This window comes from Eleginops maclovinus, chromosome 9 (assembly GCF_036324505.1).
Source record: "Eleginops maclovinus isolate JMC-PN-2008 ecotype Puerto Natales chromosome 9, JC_Emac_rtc_rv5, whole genome shotgun sequence".
In the NCBI taxonomy this organism is placed as follows: Eukaryota; Metazoa; Chordata; class Actinopteri; order Perciformes; family Eleginopidae; genus Eleginops; species Eleginops maclovinus.
The window spans coordinates 27,751,293-27,768,721 of NC_086357.1; the positions used below are offsets into that span (position 1 = coordinate 27,751,293).

The following is a 17,429-nucleotide window of genomic DNA, read 5'->3' on the forward strand; positions in this document are numbered from 1 at the left end:
TATTTGTTATTATTAAGTGTATAAAAGCACATAGATATTCTTTAAAGAAATGGAAATATATTAATGTAAGTTTGAGATGAGATTGTAAAGTGTCTTTAAATACTTAGAAACGTGCTTTGTGATAAGTGTTGCTTTTTGGCTGACCTTACTGCTGAAGTGATTTTTGAGTGAGTGTACGTTCTCCCAACACCTGAACTTAATTATAAAACTATTAATGAGTGTGCAGGTAATCAGAAAAGGAGTGTAAGGCGTCCTTTAATAAACACATGAGAGGATCGGGTCTTATGTGCCTTCCGCAGGTGTGTGTGTGTGTGTGTGTGTGTGTGTGTGTGTGTGTGTGTGTGTGTGTGTGTGTGTGTGTGTGTGTGTGTGTGTATCGAGGTGTATCGTGCTCTGGCTGCATGTTATTTGGGATATGACTCATGGCTGGAGCTCCGTTATTGACCGTGCTTTTGTAATAAGATCTGTTTCCACCGCCCCCCCCCCCCCCCCGCCCCCCCCCAGGCCACATGTGACATTCAGGAGCCACTGTACACCCCCCCCCCCCCTCCCCCCGCTCCTCCACTTGAAATGTCAGAGAAAATTGATCTTTTTTCTCTTGAACACACACACCCATCACACCTCTCTCTGCAGCTGTCACTCAGAGCTCTATTGCTCTCCTCTCTGCAGAGCTGAGGGCTTTTCATTCCTTCAGCAAACAGCAGAAGTCCAGGGGACGGATCTGCAGTTTGTCCTATAAGGAAATCTCTGTCCTCTGTCTGGGTTTTATTGTCACATCTGGCATGGAAGCATTTCCTAGCACCGCTTTGCTGTTTGTTTGTTCCAATCAAACGGCAATTTCCAAAGGTCAGCATGAACGACATATTTAAATAGTGACAGCGGCACAATATGACATCAAGGAAGCTTTACATAACAGAAGGAGACACGTACACCCCTTAATTGATTTCTGAGGCCTCAGTAACGAGGTTTCAGTTTCCTGTGTCCTTTGAACTCAGCATAGAAATGATCGTCGGTGCCTGTAGGAGCCCAATGGATTATTTTTTTGTAGAAATCCTTCTTTATCCAAACAACACTTTGAGTCACACTGAGACCTCCCAGATCAGAAGCACCTTTCACTATGGTTTGTAAAAACAACATCTGAATCATTTCATTTATTTTCACATTTGTAGATTAGCTTGAGGTTTGCTAAAACAAATGCTACAAAGATGATCTGCACACTATTGGAGTATACGGTGTTTAAATGTCCTTTGTTATATAATAACTAGGGGCCGGTATGTAGGATCCAAAATGCTTGTTTTGCAATAGATTATTATTATAATATTATCTTCATTTTTGTTTACACTCCGTTAATTCCTAAAACCGGCATCCAACAGGTGACCTAAATACCAACAAACCACACCCATGTGTGCCAGAAGTGATAACCAATAGGGATTAGACGCAGTGTGAACAGAAATGAAGATAATAACCTATTGCAAAACCAGTATTTTGGATCCTACAGCGCCTATGTTGGTATTTATTTCTTAAAGTGTGTCCAACTGCTTTAGATTCCTCAAATCTGTACAACCAAAACATATTCCATAGTGACCCTTTTAGCTTAGGATATCAAGCATTTAAAGACAAAAACAAAACAAGCATAAAATACAAATGTACCCCCAAAAACAGGAACCCTGGTCCCTGAGGCCCCAGGAAACCATTACTGGAGATACACCTGTTATCCTGCTCTCTAGCTGCTGCACTGTGCTGCTGACACACTTTGAATATGGTGGTGTGTGTGTGTGTGTGTGTGTGTGTGTGTGTGTGTGTGTGTGTGTGTGTGTGTGTGTGTGTGTGTGTGTGTGTGTGTGTGTGTTTGTATCTTTATCAAACACAATGGACGCATGTAAAACTCAGATATGTATCTCAAGCCTCATGTTTACAAAACCCTCCTGTGTGACTGTTCTTTGTCTAAGTCGAGCTGCAGGGTGTGTGTGTATGTGTGTGTGTGTGTGTGTGTGTGTGTGTGTGTGTGTGTGTGTGTGTGTGTGTGTGCAGAGGGGGGTGTATCGAGACAGAGGGCAGAGGGTTGAGAGATAATAGAAAGCAGCTTCGTCCCAGGGGAGGTGGAGGGTTGTGACTGTGCAATCATTACAGGCATAGATCTATCAGTATGCTGATGCCCTGAGCTCCTCCTCCTCCTCCTCTTCCTCCTTTCCCCCCTGCAGCAGACCCCCTCCTCATACTCTTGTCCGTCCCTTTACTACTCCCCACCGTCCTCAGAAGCGCTCCCTCAGCCCTCCTCCACTCATGTGGCTTCATAATCATACTCAGTTTTTATTGGCTCTCAGGAATCATAAAGCTGATAGGAGGCTGTCGTTGTACGCGTTCCCTAAAGGAAAAGCATCCCAGTCACTCCCGATAAATCCAGGGTTTAATCCCAGATCAAACGTACGATAAAGGGCCTTCAACATGTCTGACTATACAGCATCGTACATCAGCAGGAGAGGACTCTTTAAAGTAGAGACACTACATACTGATATACACCTGAACATCAGCAGGAGAGGACTCTTTAAAGTAGAGACACTACATACTGATATACACCTGAACATCAGCAGGAGAGGACTCTTTAAAGTAGAGACACTACATACTGATATACACCTGAACATCAGCAGGAGAGGACTCTTTAAAGTAGAGACTCTACATACTGATATACACCTGAACATCAGCAGGAGAGGACTCTTTAAAGTAGAGACACTACATACTGATATACACCTGAACGTCAGCAGGAGAGGACTCTTTAAAGTAGAGACTCTACATACTGATATACACCTGAACATCAGCAGGAGAGGACTCTTTAAAGTAGAGACTACATACTGATATACACCTGAACATCAGCAGGAGAGGACTCTTTAAAGTAGAGACGCTACATACTGATATACACCTGAACGTCAGCAGGAGAGGACTCTTTAAAGTAGAGACTCTACATACTGATATACACCTGAACATCAGCAGGAGAGGACTCTTTAAAGTAGAGACTCTACATACTGATATACACCTGAACATCAGCAGGAGAGGACTCTTTAAAGTAGAGACAGTACATACTGATATACACCTGAACATCAGCAGGAGAGGACTCTTTAAAGTAGAGACTCTACATACTGATATACACCTGAACATCAGCAGGAGAGGACTCTTTAAAGTAGAGACTCTACATACTGATATACACCTGAACATCAGCAGGAGAGGACTCTTTAAAGTAGAGACGCTACATACTGATATACACCTGAACATCAGCAGGAAAGGACTCTTTAAAGTAGAGACTCTACATACTGATATACACCTGAACATCAGCAGGAGAGGACTCTTTAAAGTAGAGACTCTACATACTGATATACACCTGAACATCAGCAGGAGAGGACTCTTTAAAGTAGAGACTCTACATACTGATATACACCTGAACATCAGCAGGAGAGGACTCTTTAAAGTAGAGACTCTACATACTGATATACACCTGAACATCAGCAGGAGAGGACTCTTTAAAGTAGAGACGCTACATACTGATATACACCTGAACATCAGCAGGAGAGGACTCTTTAAAGTAGAGACACTACATACTGATATACACCTGAACATCAGCAGGAGAGGACTCTTTAAAGTAGAGACACTACATACTGATATACACCTGAACATCAGCAGGAGAGGACTCTTTAAAGTAGAGACGCTACATACTGTAATTCAAATTCATGTTGGGATGATATTTCCATATGCAAATCTTCAGCCCACACTCTGAGCTGTTTCTGTGAGCATGTCTCATCTTGTTTGCATTTATTATTTTGGTATGGCAGTCCTATAAAAAGCATGTTTACAGCTGACTCAACATTTCCCTGACTGTCCAGCTCAGGTTTAATTACAGTCTACATTTAAAACACTGGCCAGAAATTGAATTATGCTCCAGTAAACGAGTGTGTGCACTGACCAGCAGCTTGAGGAGCCAGAAGCGTGACTTGTAGTATCCGGTCTTGAAGGGGTTGAGGAGGAAGAGCAGCATGAAGCCGTAGAGGATGAGTGGGTTGATCTGCATGGGGAGGTAAGTGTAGTCCGAGTAGAGGCAGGAGAGGATGCTGAGACACCATAACACACCCAGGAAACCCGCAATCTGCAGAGAGACGAGAGAGCGAGAGAGCGAGAGAGAGGCGTTAGAAGAAAGCACTTCTGACAAATCATCACAATTAACAAGACAAGCTGAATCATTTTATGCAAATGATGTTGTGATTTGTTATTCTGGAGTATGAATGAAACCCTGTGGACTTCAGGTGTGTACTGCTGATTAGAATAACATCTGCATATTTTATAAAATGCTTAAACCCTCGTTTTTATCTGCAAACAAAGTTGTGTTTCAGAGTAAACACGTTGTGGTCCTGACCTCGAACAGGTGCTGGTGTGAGAGGTTGTTTCGGGGGTTGATCTCGAAGATGAGCACGTGGTTGACTCCGGCCTGCCGCCATCCGTAAGTGTTGATGCCCAACAGGAAGAGGAACTGGATCAACAGGAAGCCGCCCCGGTAGATACGCACCAGAGGCCAAACGTTCTCGAAGCGGACGAACACAGCACCTGGAAAAACCACAGAGGACACTTTCATTTGATCTATCTGAGGTCTGGAGAAGAGTCAGCATTTTAGCACTTCCTGTTCCCTCTTCAATGTTTTCTGAATGTGTTTTTGGTCTGTGGTTAACACAAGCTGAAGAGACATCAGTAAATACCCCACTGCTGGATTTAAAAACAGAGGTTGCTAACAAGACTCTAAATGAGACGACTGAACGTCATCCCGGCCAGCATTAGCCGCCTTTAGCTTAGCGGTGGTGACGTGAAGTCATGTGACCGTGCTGTAGTTCCTTTATAGCCCAACATTAGCCTCCTTTAGCTTAGCGGTGGTGACGTGAAGTCATGTGACCGTGCTGTAGTTCCTGTATAGCCCAACATTAGCCTCCTTTAGCTTAGCGGTGGTGACGTGAAGTCATGTGACCGTGCTATAGTTCCTTTATAGCCCAACATTAGCCTCCTTTAGCTTAGCGGTGGAGACGTGAAGTCATGTGACCGTGCTGTAGTTCCTCTATAGCCCAACATTAGCCTCCTTTAGCTTGAATTGAACTCACCAGAGAGAATGAAGGCGATGGCGAGGATGATGAAGAAGCCGCAGTAGAGTCCAACACGAAAGGTGGTCCAGGCCAGAGCAGGCTGCAGCAGGAGGAGAGCAAACAGAGACATTCATCATGGAAAATATATAAAAGCAAGGCACTTAATGTATTGTATTTTACATATTAACACATACTGACTGATTATAGATGACATTATTATGCATCTACAACTCAACTATATCTCCAGATGGAGCTCCTTTAATCTGCTTGATTATATGTATATTGTACACATGCCTGCAGGATCAATAGTCACAGAGCACATATATATGTCAGCGCTGACAGTAATTAATGCATTACTAACAGTAGATATTACATAAGTGCCACGAGCTTCTGAAAGATATCCTGTTCAACATTAAGAAGGCACTTATAAAATCAATAAAAGCCTCTTATGGTTTCTCCTTCTTTCCATCTTCATCCCTCTCACAACACACCTCTCACCTTCTGTTTCAACCTTTACAGCGACTCAAAAACAACCGTACCGCAACATTCAGAGACATGGAGAGCATACCCAGGTTACTATCAGCATCCCTGCCTTGTTGTAAATTCAAAAAGAGAAATGTCTGATATTATTCTCCGGACAGTGTATCAGCTGGACTGACCTGAGCCGCCCCCAGAGGAGGAACCCTCAGCCTCTTCATGGCCTTCTGACGGTCTCCTCCCTCCAGCTCTGTGGTGACGATCGTCTGCAAACACACACATCAAAATACAATGACTTTTGTTTCATCGTGTGTATGTGTGTGTAAGGCTGCACCAGCTCCACATCCTTCCCCCCCCTGAATAAAATGTCTTGTACAATTATTCAGTTTTTTACTTTGCACTTGTTAGATGTTAGATAAGACAAATCCAAATGTGTGTGTGTTACTCTGCGGCCCGAGTAAACCTGTTCCTGTGATGTTTCCTCTACCATATTCTGAAATCCATTGGAAAAACCCCGTTGGATCTTTGTGGAGGGAGCCCTTGTGATGCTAACTTCTTGGTCGGCCTACAAAACTCCATCATCCCTGTACCTCCCAAGAGATAACTGTTGTGTGTGATTGTGTGTGTTCAGTGCTGTGTGTGTGTGTGTGTGTGTGTGTGTGTGTGTGTGTGTGTGTGTGTGTGTGTGTGTGTGTGTGTGTGTGTGTGTGTGTGTGTGTGTTCGCACCTCTGTCTCGGAGATGAGCTGCGTGATCTTCTTGCAGGTGTAGAACGGAGCCACCTCGACATGAGCCACGCGCCAGTCGGCCCCGCGGGGGGTGTCCAGGATCTTGTCATGCTTCTTCAGGATTTTACGGAAACCCATGAAGTTCAGGTTCTGTGGACGACAGCGAGGAGACAGCGGTTAGAGACTCACTCAGAGATAGGAGGGTTTAATTATTACCAGGGGAACAATACATTTAATTTAAAACGACCTATTATACTTTTGTTTTTTCCCTTTTCTGTAGTGTTTTATAGGTTTTAGTGCATGTAAATGGTCTGCAAAGGCTAAAATCCCTGTGTTACCTTCAGAGGGAGTTGGAATGGGCAGAATAGGGCCCCTTTAAAGCACTCAAACCCACAGGTGTGCATCTGAAAGTGTCAGTGTTTACTCCACTGAAGGTAGGGTTATGTCCCGGTACCTGGTAGTTCTGCAGCAGGATGAGGCTGAGGTAGAACTCGCTGAACGCCAGCTTCAGGTCCTTGATGTTGTGGTGTTTGCAGCGCTCCTCCTGCGACAGGTGGAACATGGTCTTGCGTCTCCGCAGCCCGGGCGGAGCGTTGCTCTCGCGCTGAGCGTCCAGAGACGACTGCAGCTCATTCTGCAGCGTGGCCGAGCGGCGCTGCGCCTCGGCAAGCTTTTCTGCAGGGGGGGGGGATTTAAAAGGAGGTTTATTGGTTGGGAACAAGTGTACTGTAGGATGTCCAGATCACTCTGTCTGTGCAGGAGATGAAGCCTGGAGACTCTCAGGCTGAGCTGACGCTGAGAGAGGAGTCATTCCCCGGGTCAGAGACAGGTTATTACACCCAGAAGAGCAGTGTCATTACCTCCTCCATTAAAAAAAGAGCATTCATTTGTGCTTCAAAGACCAAAAGCAAACTCATTGTACACGACGCCCCGTTTCACAACAACATGTTTTACTATCGTATTTAAATGATTGAAGCTTTGATGTGGCAGCTTTGACTTACTTTAACCAAATAATCAGTAAAGTCTGAAGCTATGAATCTTAAATGATTTGTTGATTCGATATTAAACTTTTAATCTGGATCTTCCAAGTAGCTCAGGCAGAGTAGAAAGTAAAACATCTTCTGAAGGGGAGTGAAGTGGAAGTGTAAAATAGCACAAATTGGAAATCCTCAGGACAAGTCATCTGAAGTAAATGAGCTCAGTTACTCTCCACCACTATTCCCCATAAACTGGGGAAGGTTGGGGGACTACCTGACGCTTTATTACCTCAACACACACACATTCTCCACACCACCCTCCATCCTGCCCTGGTTTCTCCACATGTGAGACCCTGCAGCAGCGGCACAGGGACCCTCTGATGAACACACGTCAGCAGCTGGAGGCGTGAGAAAGCCCTGCCCTGATCCTGCAGCTGCAGATTCAATCTGAGGTCGAGGTGACTCTGCACAACAGAGAAGTGCATGTGTGTGTGTGTGTGTGTGTGTGTGTGTGTGTGTGTATGTGTGTGTGTGTGTGTGTGTGTGTGTGTGTGTGTGTGTGTGTGTGTGTGTGTGTGATACTAATGGACCAGAAAGGGACAGGTGTGGGGGGTCAGGTTTCACTGGTGTCCTTCCGCCTGTCTTTCATTTGTAGATGCATGTCGTCTCGCTCCTGAGTCTTTTAACCTCTCTTGCTTTTTCTGCCCCATTTTGTTGAGATTTGAGAGGCTGGAGACCCCCTCCAGGATACGTATAACGCTAAGATAGTTTAAATTAAATGACGTTGGTGTAGCTAACCAGTTTTCCGTCATGCAAGTTTGCAAGCGGTCATTCAGCACGTTAGCTTTAGCTTTACTTGGACTAATACGCTGATATAACGCTCCTTGAATGTTGGATTGATATTGCTGCACTGTGCTTGTAAAACAGATTCAGTTTTTAGGATTAAAATACACTTTTAAAACCTGCAGTAACTCTGAGGACCCCCTGGTGAAGACCCCTGGTTTAACCCCTGAAGAAGGAGGTGCTTTGCAGGATTTGAAAGCTGTGCAGCTCTCAGAGGTCAGAGACCCCTTTCAGAGGAGAGAGAGCCTCAGAGTCAGCACACCATCTATCTCCAGCTATCTGACACACACACACACACACACACACACACACACACACACACACACACACACACACACACACACACACACACACACACACACACACACACACACACACACACACACACACACACACACAGGCATCAGATAAAGACGTCTCCTGTGTTGGAGGGTAAACACGGTGCTGAGAGCAGGAGATGTTTTTATGACAACATTTGAGAGCGCTGACTCACTCTGCGGAGGATCAGCTGACTACAGAACACACAGCACTGAGGACAACGTTACAATAACATATTAGCCATTACTGACAGAAAGTAAGTAGAAAAATCAAAAGCATCACAACTCAAGAGTGATAGGTTGATCGTCGATTTTAAATCGTTAAGGTAACTTTTCATGCAACAGATGTCAGAAAAAGTGGTTTTCAGCCTCTATATTATACACTTCCTGCCTTTTCTCTATTTACGATCATATTAGTGAGTATGTTTGAGCTCTGGACTTTGAGAAACAGGGATGGACTTTTTTTAGTATTTTCTGACATTTTAAACATGGAAATATTGTGTTTCAGAGATTATTCCATCACTTTCTTGGAAGAAGTCTCAAAACGACTCATGGATGCAAAAACATCCCGGTTTGGGATTTATAAAGTACCTCTTATCTTATGGACTTCATTAATGTAAGATCGACTAACACCAACATTGACAAATGAGTCATATAAATGATTAAGGGGCGTCGTACATTATAGTGTATTAGTTTCCAACAAACGGATTTAAACTAAGCAAAAGAGAACGATGACCTCTGCAGCAGGAAGCTTCTAGACTTTAATGAAGACAGAAAACAAATGAAACTTAAGGATCAAACCCTCAGTGATGAACATCCCTCATGATTTAGATCTGGTTATTCACTGACACTGCCCGTTACTCCCTTTGTGTGCAGTCCATGGTGATGACCCATGATGATGAGCTGGGACAAACTGTCCTGTTACCCTTGGCCCTCAGCTGACCTGCAGTTCCTCTAACGGCCCGTAGGGGACGTCTTCAGACACCGCCCACTCTCTGCTGTCACAGGCACAGCTGCAAAAACTTCTGCGGTCTCTCAGCGACTACAAACCTAACTCCCAGACTCCTGCTCCATGCAACTTACTGTCCTTAAGACAAAACACGAGTGCCAGAGACATCCTGCTGCAGGTAGACCCAGTGTTAAGGGAACACACACGTTCATTAAATACTGTACAGCAGAACACATACTGTGATAGTTTACACTTCCCCCTGAGCCGAAGATCAGGAGCGTCTGGAAGCAGCAACACCATGATATATTATGGCTTCCATCTCAGGTTACACACACACACACACACACACACACACACACACACACACACACACACACACACACACACACACACACACACACACACACACACACACACACACACACACACAGATCCCTGAAATACACACAGCCCCAACACGACAGCCACTGGCGACTTCAATCACACCTGACATCATGCAGCAGCTCTGAAACATATATACCATTACACACCAGATGTTGAGGCGATAATAATTAAGAACATTTAGGATGCCTAACGAGCGTTTTTGCAAAGCAGAGTCACTCAAATTAAAATAAAACATGCACTATAATATTGTTTATGGCAGCAGCTTATAACAACAACAGCCTTTATGTTTTGTAACACCAGATGTAAAATGTGAAGGCATTATACAATATTAGGATTATTTAAGGTGGATTTCAACATTTTTTAAAGCAGAATCAACCGTGTTTTTATTAATTAATGGTACAGAATATAATTAATAGTCCAAACAGCCCAATAATCACACTTAATAAGTAAACTCATAGTTTAAATGTGGTTTGTATTCAGTTTCAGAGTAAGATAGGGCTGCACAGAAGGGATAATCAAACCTAAGGGAAGAAATAAAATAAATGACGTGCAAAACAAACATAAAGACAAAATGCATAAAATAAGAACATGTGATCTGAATCCAGACTCCACATCAGTCAGTATACATTAAATAACTACCTGAGTAGAAGGTGTTGATTTTCAGCAGCTCCTTCTCGCAGGTCTGGAAGAAACGCTCCTCGAACTTAGCGTAGTATCTCTTCACCGTGTCTTCATCTGTGACTGGAGGGCAGGAACAGAGACACAAATATAAACACCTGAGCTGCATGATGAAAGGCACACGTATGTACACATTAATGCACCTATTGGGGACACACAGCTGCTTATTTACCAGCTTCTAGGTATAAGAGGCTTAAACGTTCATCTGTACGGAGACATCGACACCACGCTCTCTGTCTGTCTCGCTGAACCCTGCACGTCTTTTTCAGGACGGACAATTCAATCAGTATCGATGTCCGTCTCCAATAATCCTCAGCTTCATTCACATGCTACCTGCTAACCCCACACACTCTCAGGATGGATGTGTGTGTCCTGTTCACACCACAGACTAAAGGTAGAGCTGCTAGACCAGGGCTGTCCAAACCTTTTTCACCGAGGGCCACAGACAGAAAAATATACGCAGGGCTGGGCCCCTTCTAGAGCTGAATACTGCCTCATAAGTTCAGTTATAGGTTAGCAAAACAAATCAGATGTAGGGGAATGATGCGCGATACTTGAACACGCTTTCAGAAAGAACAGCCTACATCCCGTCTGTCTTTAGGGTTCATTTATTCTGTGGCAGCTCATCCCTTAAAACAGGAGCCTCAGAGTGCTGAGAATCAGAGTAAATATGAAGGTTACTTTTCAAGCTGGTTATAGAAAGAAGTTACTGGGTTTTTTATGAACTCAGATTTGTCAGAACATGTTTTACATTTGATTAAATGTATTTTAAATTGGGCTCATTGATATGTGAACATATATATTTGAGAAGTACAAAATAAGACAAGCAGAAGTTTAATGTGTGGGCCGTATTGCATTATTGCTCTTCTAAAGTCCCTCCTATAATATCTTTATATTACATATATTGACATGAGATTTTTGATAACTAATCAACAGTAACGTGGATAAAATGATTTATTTGGTAAAAAATAAGTCATACTACAACTAGGAAATAGTCCAAAAACTGCAGCATTTTACTGAGGGGAACCAGGGAATTACTAAACGTATTACAATATCTAGTCTCATATCGTTCAAAATATACCCTCCATATATTCCCCAGCTCTACCGTGTGCCTCACGTGTGATTCCCATGATCAGCTGACCTTCTCATCACTCACACCTGTTGTCTGAATGTCAAATAAAGACGTCAGAATAAAGAGAGGCGTGGGTTCAGCAGGAGGAAGGATCCAGCAGCGGTGGAGATATTACAAAGTGAGGTTTTTCTATTCAACGCAGTAATAAGAAAGTGACGCCGCAGCAGCAGCTCGTCAATATCACAGCACACACACACACACACACACACACACACACACACACACACACACACACACACACACACACACACACACACACACACACACACACACACACACACACACACACACACACACACACACACACACACGAGATGAAAAGGTGAGAGGAACCTTAAAGTCCAACAGCTTTACAAGAGAAATAAATGAGAAGCTGCCTCCACACGCCGTGAAGATAATCAATTAGGAGTTAATTAAACTTTGCTCTGCAGGAGAAACATCGAGAGGTAAACTGTGGAAGGACCACTCATAAAGGAAACCTCCTGCAGCAGACAAATACGCCTCTCTCATTGTTAGATAAAGGATGATCTGAGAAGACGTGCCCATTAACCATCCAGATCATTATGGTGATTGCAACTGAACGGCATTGTGGGAGAAGTCTGTAGAGCAAACCTCCACTCAGCAGCAGCAGTGACCTCGCTGTACGCTGATAATTGGTACGGTAGAGACAAGGATGAAGAGGAGACATTTCTAAAGAGGTGCATGTATAGGAGCTCCTCACACTTAGAAAGAGCGCCAGAGAAGAAGAGAGGTATGGATTAAATGAGGAGGAGAAGGAAATGTAGACTGACGTTAAGGAGAAAGCAGATGTTTGGATAGAGGTATTCCTGCTTGTAGACCAATCAGCTGGTTAGAATGTCTGAGAGTCTGGTCGGTGAGTGTGTGCAATGACAGGATGAGTAATGGTCCAACAAGCAGAGCAGCAGCAGACTGGGGCTGGGATTTAAAGTAGAAGGTGAACCCTCTGATGAAGGAGCACGGAGCAATGGAGAGGAGCAGCTACTGAACTGGGGATCATTCAACATCTCTGCCTTTATCTTAGAAACAGATTGTCGGAAAGCTTTTCTCAGGATCTTCCTCTGGTATTCAAAAATGTGAAACTTTGTGAACCATCATGTGAAATCTGATCCAAGGCCTCAATGTAGACTTCAGACAAGGACAGGAAAATGAAAACCAACCGAAGCGATAAGTTAATTAAAGAACAGATAATGTCACGGGTGTGGTAAAGGGACCCACATGCAGAGAAACAAGAGGAGGCAGGTATGGGGGTTTGAACCAAAAGCGAGCTTTGTTTAGAAAAAGATGTTAACGAAAACGCAAAGCTAGGGGAACACAGGACATGAAAAATACTCAACTTGACTCATGAAGGACGACGACCGGACAAGAGACAAAAGGGGAACTGAGATTAAATACACAAGGGTAATCACAAGACAACACACAGCTGGAGAGGGGAGGGGAAACACAGGGGCAACAGGTGAACACAATGACACATCAGGCACAGGAGGGAAACGCAGACAGGAAGTGAAGCCAAACATGACAGAAGGGGAACACATTTCAACTTAAAGCAGGAAACAACAGACACAAAACAAGGATCATGACCGATGATTGACATTTGAATGTTTTGAATCAGATGATTATTAATTATAAGGTCCCATTCAAACAGATGAAACTAAGCTGTGTGAGTCTCATGTTACTTCTGGTTAATTTAAGATAAGTGATCATGGAAATGCACCATGCCCAATTCAGTGACGCGGGATCAAATCTCCTATCGTCAAAAAGAAATCTTGCAAAAGTGCATTTCAGTAGCTAACCTTTTTTCAACTCTCCTCATAAACGTTACACATTGCCAGATGTTTCAGAGGAGTATTTCTCTTTATATGTTATGAACCCCCCCTGTACGCTCTCTGACAGAGTGTGTGAGGATGGGAGGGCCTTTATAGCGGGGGTTATGAAGCGGCCTTGCCCCCCCGTCTCTTTGTTCCCTGCTGACCTTGTGCACCGCTGGGAACATCAGTGGAGGTGTGTGTGTGTCTTCCACATTTCAGCACACACAAACACAGAGCTCTTTTTGTCCATGCATTATGTGTGTGTGAGGTGTGTGAAGTGAAGAACAAAGCCCCCCAGTCAAGAGTTCATCCTCTCAGCTGTTTTACTGAAACTGTATCCTGTCCTCCATCCCTGAACCTGCCACACACTGTACCTTCTCTCAGGTAAATAAGCATGTCATATTTAAGACACCTCACCTGCCTCCTAGAGTCCGACAGCGCTCACAACGGGATTCAAAGGGAGGTCAAAGTTGGGACGTCATGGGAGAGGACAGACTTCAACTCAGTGACACGGTGGGAAAGACGTTTCGTCATTTTCTAAATCTACCAATGAGTTCTGCCACAAAGTTTCCATAAAACCATCTGAAAACATGGTGTCTGTTTCACCATGACACAGCACTTTTCCCATGATTAAAAACACACAAAAAGATCAAATCTCACAGAGCGGCTAAAACTTCAGTTTCCTTCCTAGGTGTTAAATAACTACTAGAGCGGCTGCATGCTTTACTGCTCAAACAACACATTCCTTTTCTCCTACCGTCTCTCTGAATGCACCTGTACCTTCTGTCTGAATTACTCTTTGTTTGCGCCTGCCTCTTTAAAACCCTTTTAATGTCACAACATCACAGCTATCCTAAAAAGTCAGTAAATGTTTGTTCTTTGAATGACTCCATTTACACAGTTAGAGGGTCCTTTTGTTTCTCTGAATAGCTTCACTCTGATAACTGGACTTAAACCATACCACTATCTGTCTGTGCATCTGTGTGTGTCTGTGTGTGTGTGTGTGTGTGTGTGTGTGTGTGTGTCTGTGTGTCTGTGTGTCTGTCTCCCTGTCTCCCTGTCTCTCTGTCTTCCTGTCTGTCTGTCTATCCGTCTGTCTGTCTGTCTGTCTGTCTGTCTGTCTGTCTGTCTGTCTGTCTGTCTGTCTATCCGTCTGTCTGTCCGTCCGTCCGTCCGTCCTCCATCCATCTATTTGGTAGTAAATGTGTTCGTAGGTCCCGTCCTCTGGCCATAAACTCACACAACTTCCAAATCTCAAACTGAAGCAACATGTCTTTGTTTTATTGGATTTGTCAGATTGAAGTAAAATGCCTTAAATATTTATTTGTGTGATTATTACGATGTGTAGAACATGCTTTAGTTATTGTGGAATACATTCATCGCATCTTATTTACGTTGTAGTATTACAACATTTCCCTAAAATATTACAGCAACCCTTTCATTTCTGCCCCAGAAGCTTCCTACCACAACATCTGAAAGGTCAACAGAGAAAGGCTTCTGTAGTTCTCTATTTTGTCTCTACAGGGTGTTTAAGAAAGAAAGTCAGCCCTGCTCTGATCGGCCGGTGGGGTTAACTGCAGATGCGGTTCTCTTGGAGATGCTCAGATAAGGGGAAGTATGTTCTAATGGGCTTTCAGGTATATGGATATAGTGATGGCAGCCACAGCTTACTGGTTTGATGAATCCAGTGGTGTCACAAAGCCTGACTGGGAAGTCTTACGTCACAGTTTGTCGGTTGAAGGACACTCATGATATGTCTTCGTTAAAATGTCTCCTTCAGTCCTGACATGGAAGCTGAAGGAAGCAGTTAATCCCACTTCAACGACAAATATACTGGACCTTAAACAGATGTGTGTGTGTGTGTGTGTGTGTGTGTGTGTGTGTGTGTGTGTGTGTGTGTGTGTGTGTGTGTGTGAAGAGGTGATGATGGAGCACCTCAGTAGAGTAAAATGGTTTTGTCCCTGAAGGGCTGTGAGGTGATTTATGTGTGTGTGTGTGTGTGTGTGTGTGTGTGTGTGTGTGTGTGTGTGTGTGTGTGTGTGTGTGTGTGTGTGTGTGTGTGTGTGTCAACATTAAACACTGTCCCTCTTCGCCCTCACAGAGGTGAATAAACCTGTATGTGTGAGGACATTTTGTCAGTATGATGTTTATAAACCTGACCAACGGCATCTTGCTCAAGGCGACATAAAAAGGATCTAATTTATCCGAGGCTGCAGCAGACAAATCAATATGTGGTTTAATTAGGTTACATATTTAACGACTGTAATCACAACCATGACAAACTGAGGAACAGCGAGCAAAGAGGAGGCGTTCGTTTGGTTTTCTCAGCTTCGAACATCATTTTATCAATCACTGTTAAAGAGTCCATTTCTCAAGGTCTTTTGACGTTGGATCCAACAGGACACTGGATATGTGTGAATATGTAGATTTTCCATCCTGGCTTTATTATTCTGTATTATCCTATCAGTGGATGAGATTCAGTTATTATCCTTTTTACTTTTTATATACATGATATAAAAACATGATTTTATTTTGAAAAAAGTCTGAGGATCATCTTAGATTATCCTTACTAACTGTAGGCTATTATCTCCATGTGTTGTTATTTTATTTATACCTAAACATGAGTTTGTATTCGGAAAAAATCTGCTGATCAAAAAAGTAATTATTGATTATTGTTAATGTAAAAGTAGAGAAATGTGTGTCAGTGCATAAAAAACCTCCTGCAGGGCCAGAGTAAAGAAAGGAGAGTTAAAATGTCAAATGAATAATCATAATTGTGTTCCTTTTGTATCATCAGGAATTTATGTCTCAAGGTTTTTCGACATAAAACTGATCAAAAGTGATTTATTTGTAATAATAAAGAATGAACCAATAAAAAGAAAGAAAACCAGCTCAGGTTTTTAAATAAACCAGGCGTCTCTCTCCAGTTTCCACCTGTGCTAACGAGCGGTATCTAGATGCTACGTGCTAAGGACAGAGTAGATCCAGAGCCGTACGGTTATTTATTGTCTTCACTTTTCCAGACAAAGACTAGTGCTGCGAGCTACAAAAACAACTCTTGACCTACAGTATTCCCAGGGCCCCCCCCCGCCCCCCTTCAATGCAAACCCCTTCTTCTGCAGATCGTATAAATAAATGATGAGACAGCTTCCCTACGACTCTAACCCCTGAAACTCTACACACACACACACACACACACACACACACACACCCCACCCCCAACTTCTTATATTCCCATACAAGCATTCTGGGAGGAGACCCCATAAAACCAGCACATAAATCCTTCAAGAAGACCCTCCGATCTGATGAGAGGGAGGGGGGAACAACAACCAACACAAACAAATCCCTTTGAACAACATCCTGCACGACTAGGATCTGCGTTTGTATTTTATGGAAGTTTATCATACTTTTATTCTCTTGTTTTATCAATAAGAAGAAAATCACTGGTGTCCTCGGTGAGGAGTCAGAAATGTGTCCTTCTGAGACCCAGTGAAATGCAGCCATTGCAAAAGAGTGGTACAGTGATGACGCATTTGTATAAGATGACCCAGAAGTTAGCATCTCCCTGATTCCCTCCACAAATATCCAATGAGATTTCTCCATCTGATTTTGGATTATTGCAAAAATCACATGACTTCACGTCACCACCACTAAGCTAAAGGTGGCTAATGTTGGGCTATAAAGGAACTACAGCACGGTCACATGACTTCACGTCTCCACCGCTAAGCTAAAGGTGGCTAATGTTGGGCTATAAAGGAACTACAGCACGGTCACATGACTTCACGTCTCCACCGCTAAGCTAAAGGCGGCTAATGTTGGGCTATAAAGGAACTACAGCACGGTCACATGACTTCACATCACCACTGCTAAGCTAAAGGCGGCTAATGTTGGGCTATAAAGGAACTACAGCACGGTCACATGACTTCACGTCTCCACCGCTAAGCTAAAGGAGGCTAATGTTGGGCTATAAAGGAACTACAGCACAGTCACATGACTTCACGTCTCCAC

The 17,429-nt window shown here is 43.5% G+C and overlaps 1 protein-coding gene across 2 annotated transcripts in view; it reads right to left on the bottom strand.

The window, feature by feature from the left end:
• xpr1a (xenotropic and polytropic retrovirus receptor 1a) overlaps positions 1-17,429 on the bottom strand; it is an 87,211-nt gene that overhangs the window by 12,176 nt on the left and 57,606 nt on the right. For both annotated transcript variants that reach the window (XM_063891160.1, XM_063891161.1), the window contains 7 exons: positions 10,425-10,526; positions 6,770-6,990; positions 6,316-6,465; positions 5,771-5,854; positions 5,130-5,211; positions 4,400-4,587; positions 3,953-4,132 (listed from right to left, as the gene is read on the bottom strand). In XM_063891160.1, the coding sequence (XP_063747230.1) occupies positions 3,953-4,132; positions 4,400-4,587; positions 5,130-5,211; positions 5,771-5,854; positions 6,316-6,465; positions 6,770-6,990; positions 10,425-10,526 (1,007 nt within the window). The remainder of the gene's footprint in view (positions 1-3,952; positions 4,133-4,399; positions 4,588-5,129; positions 5,212-5,770; positions 5,855-6,315; positions 6,466-6,769; positions 6,991-10,424; positions 10,527-17,429) is intronic.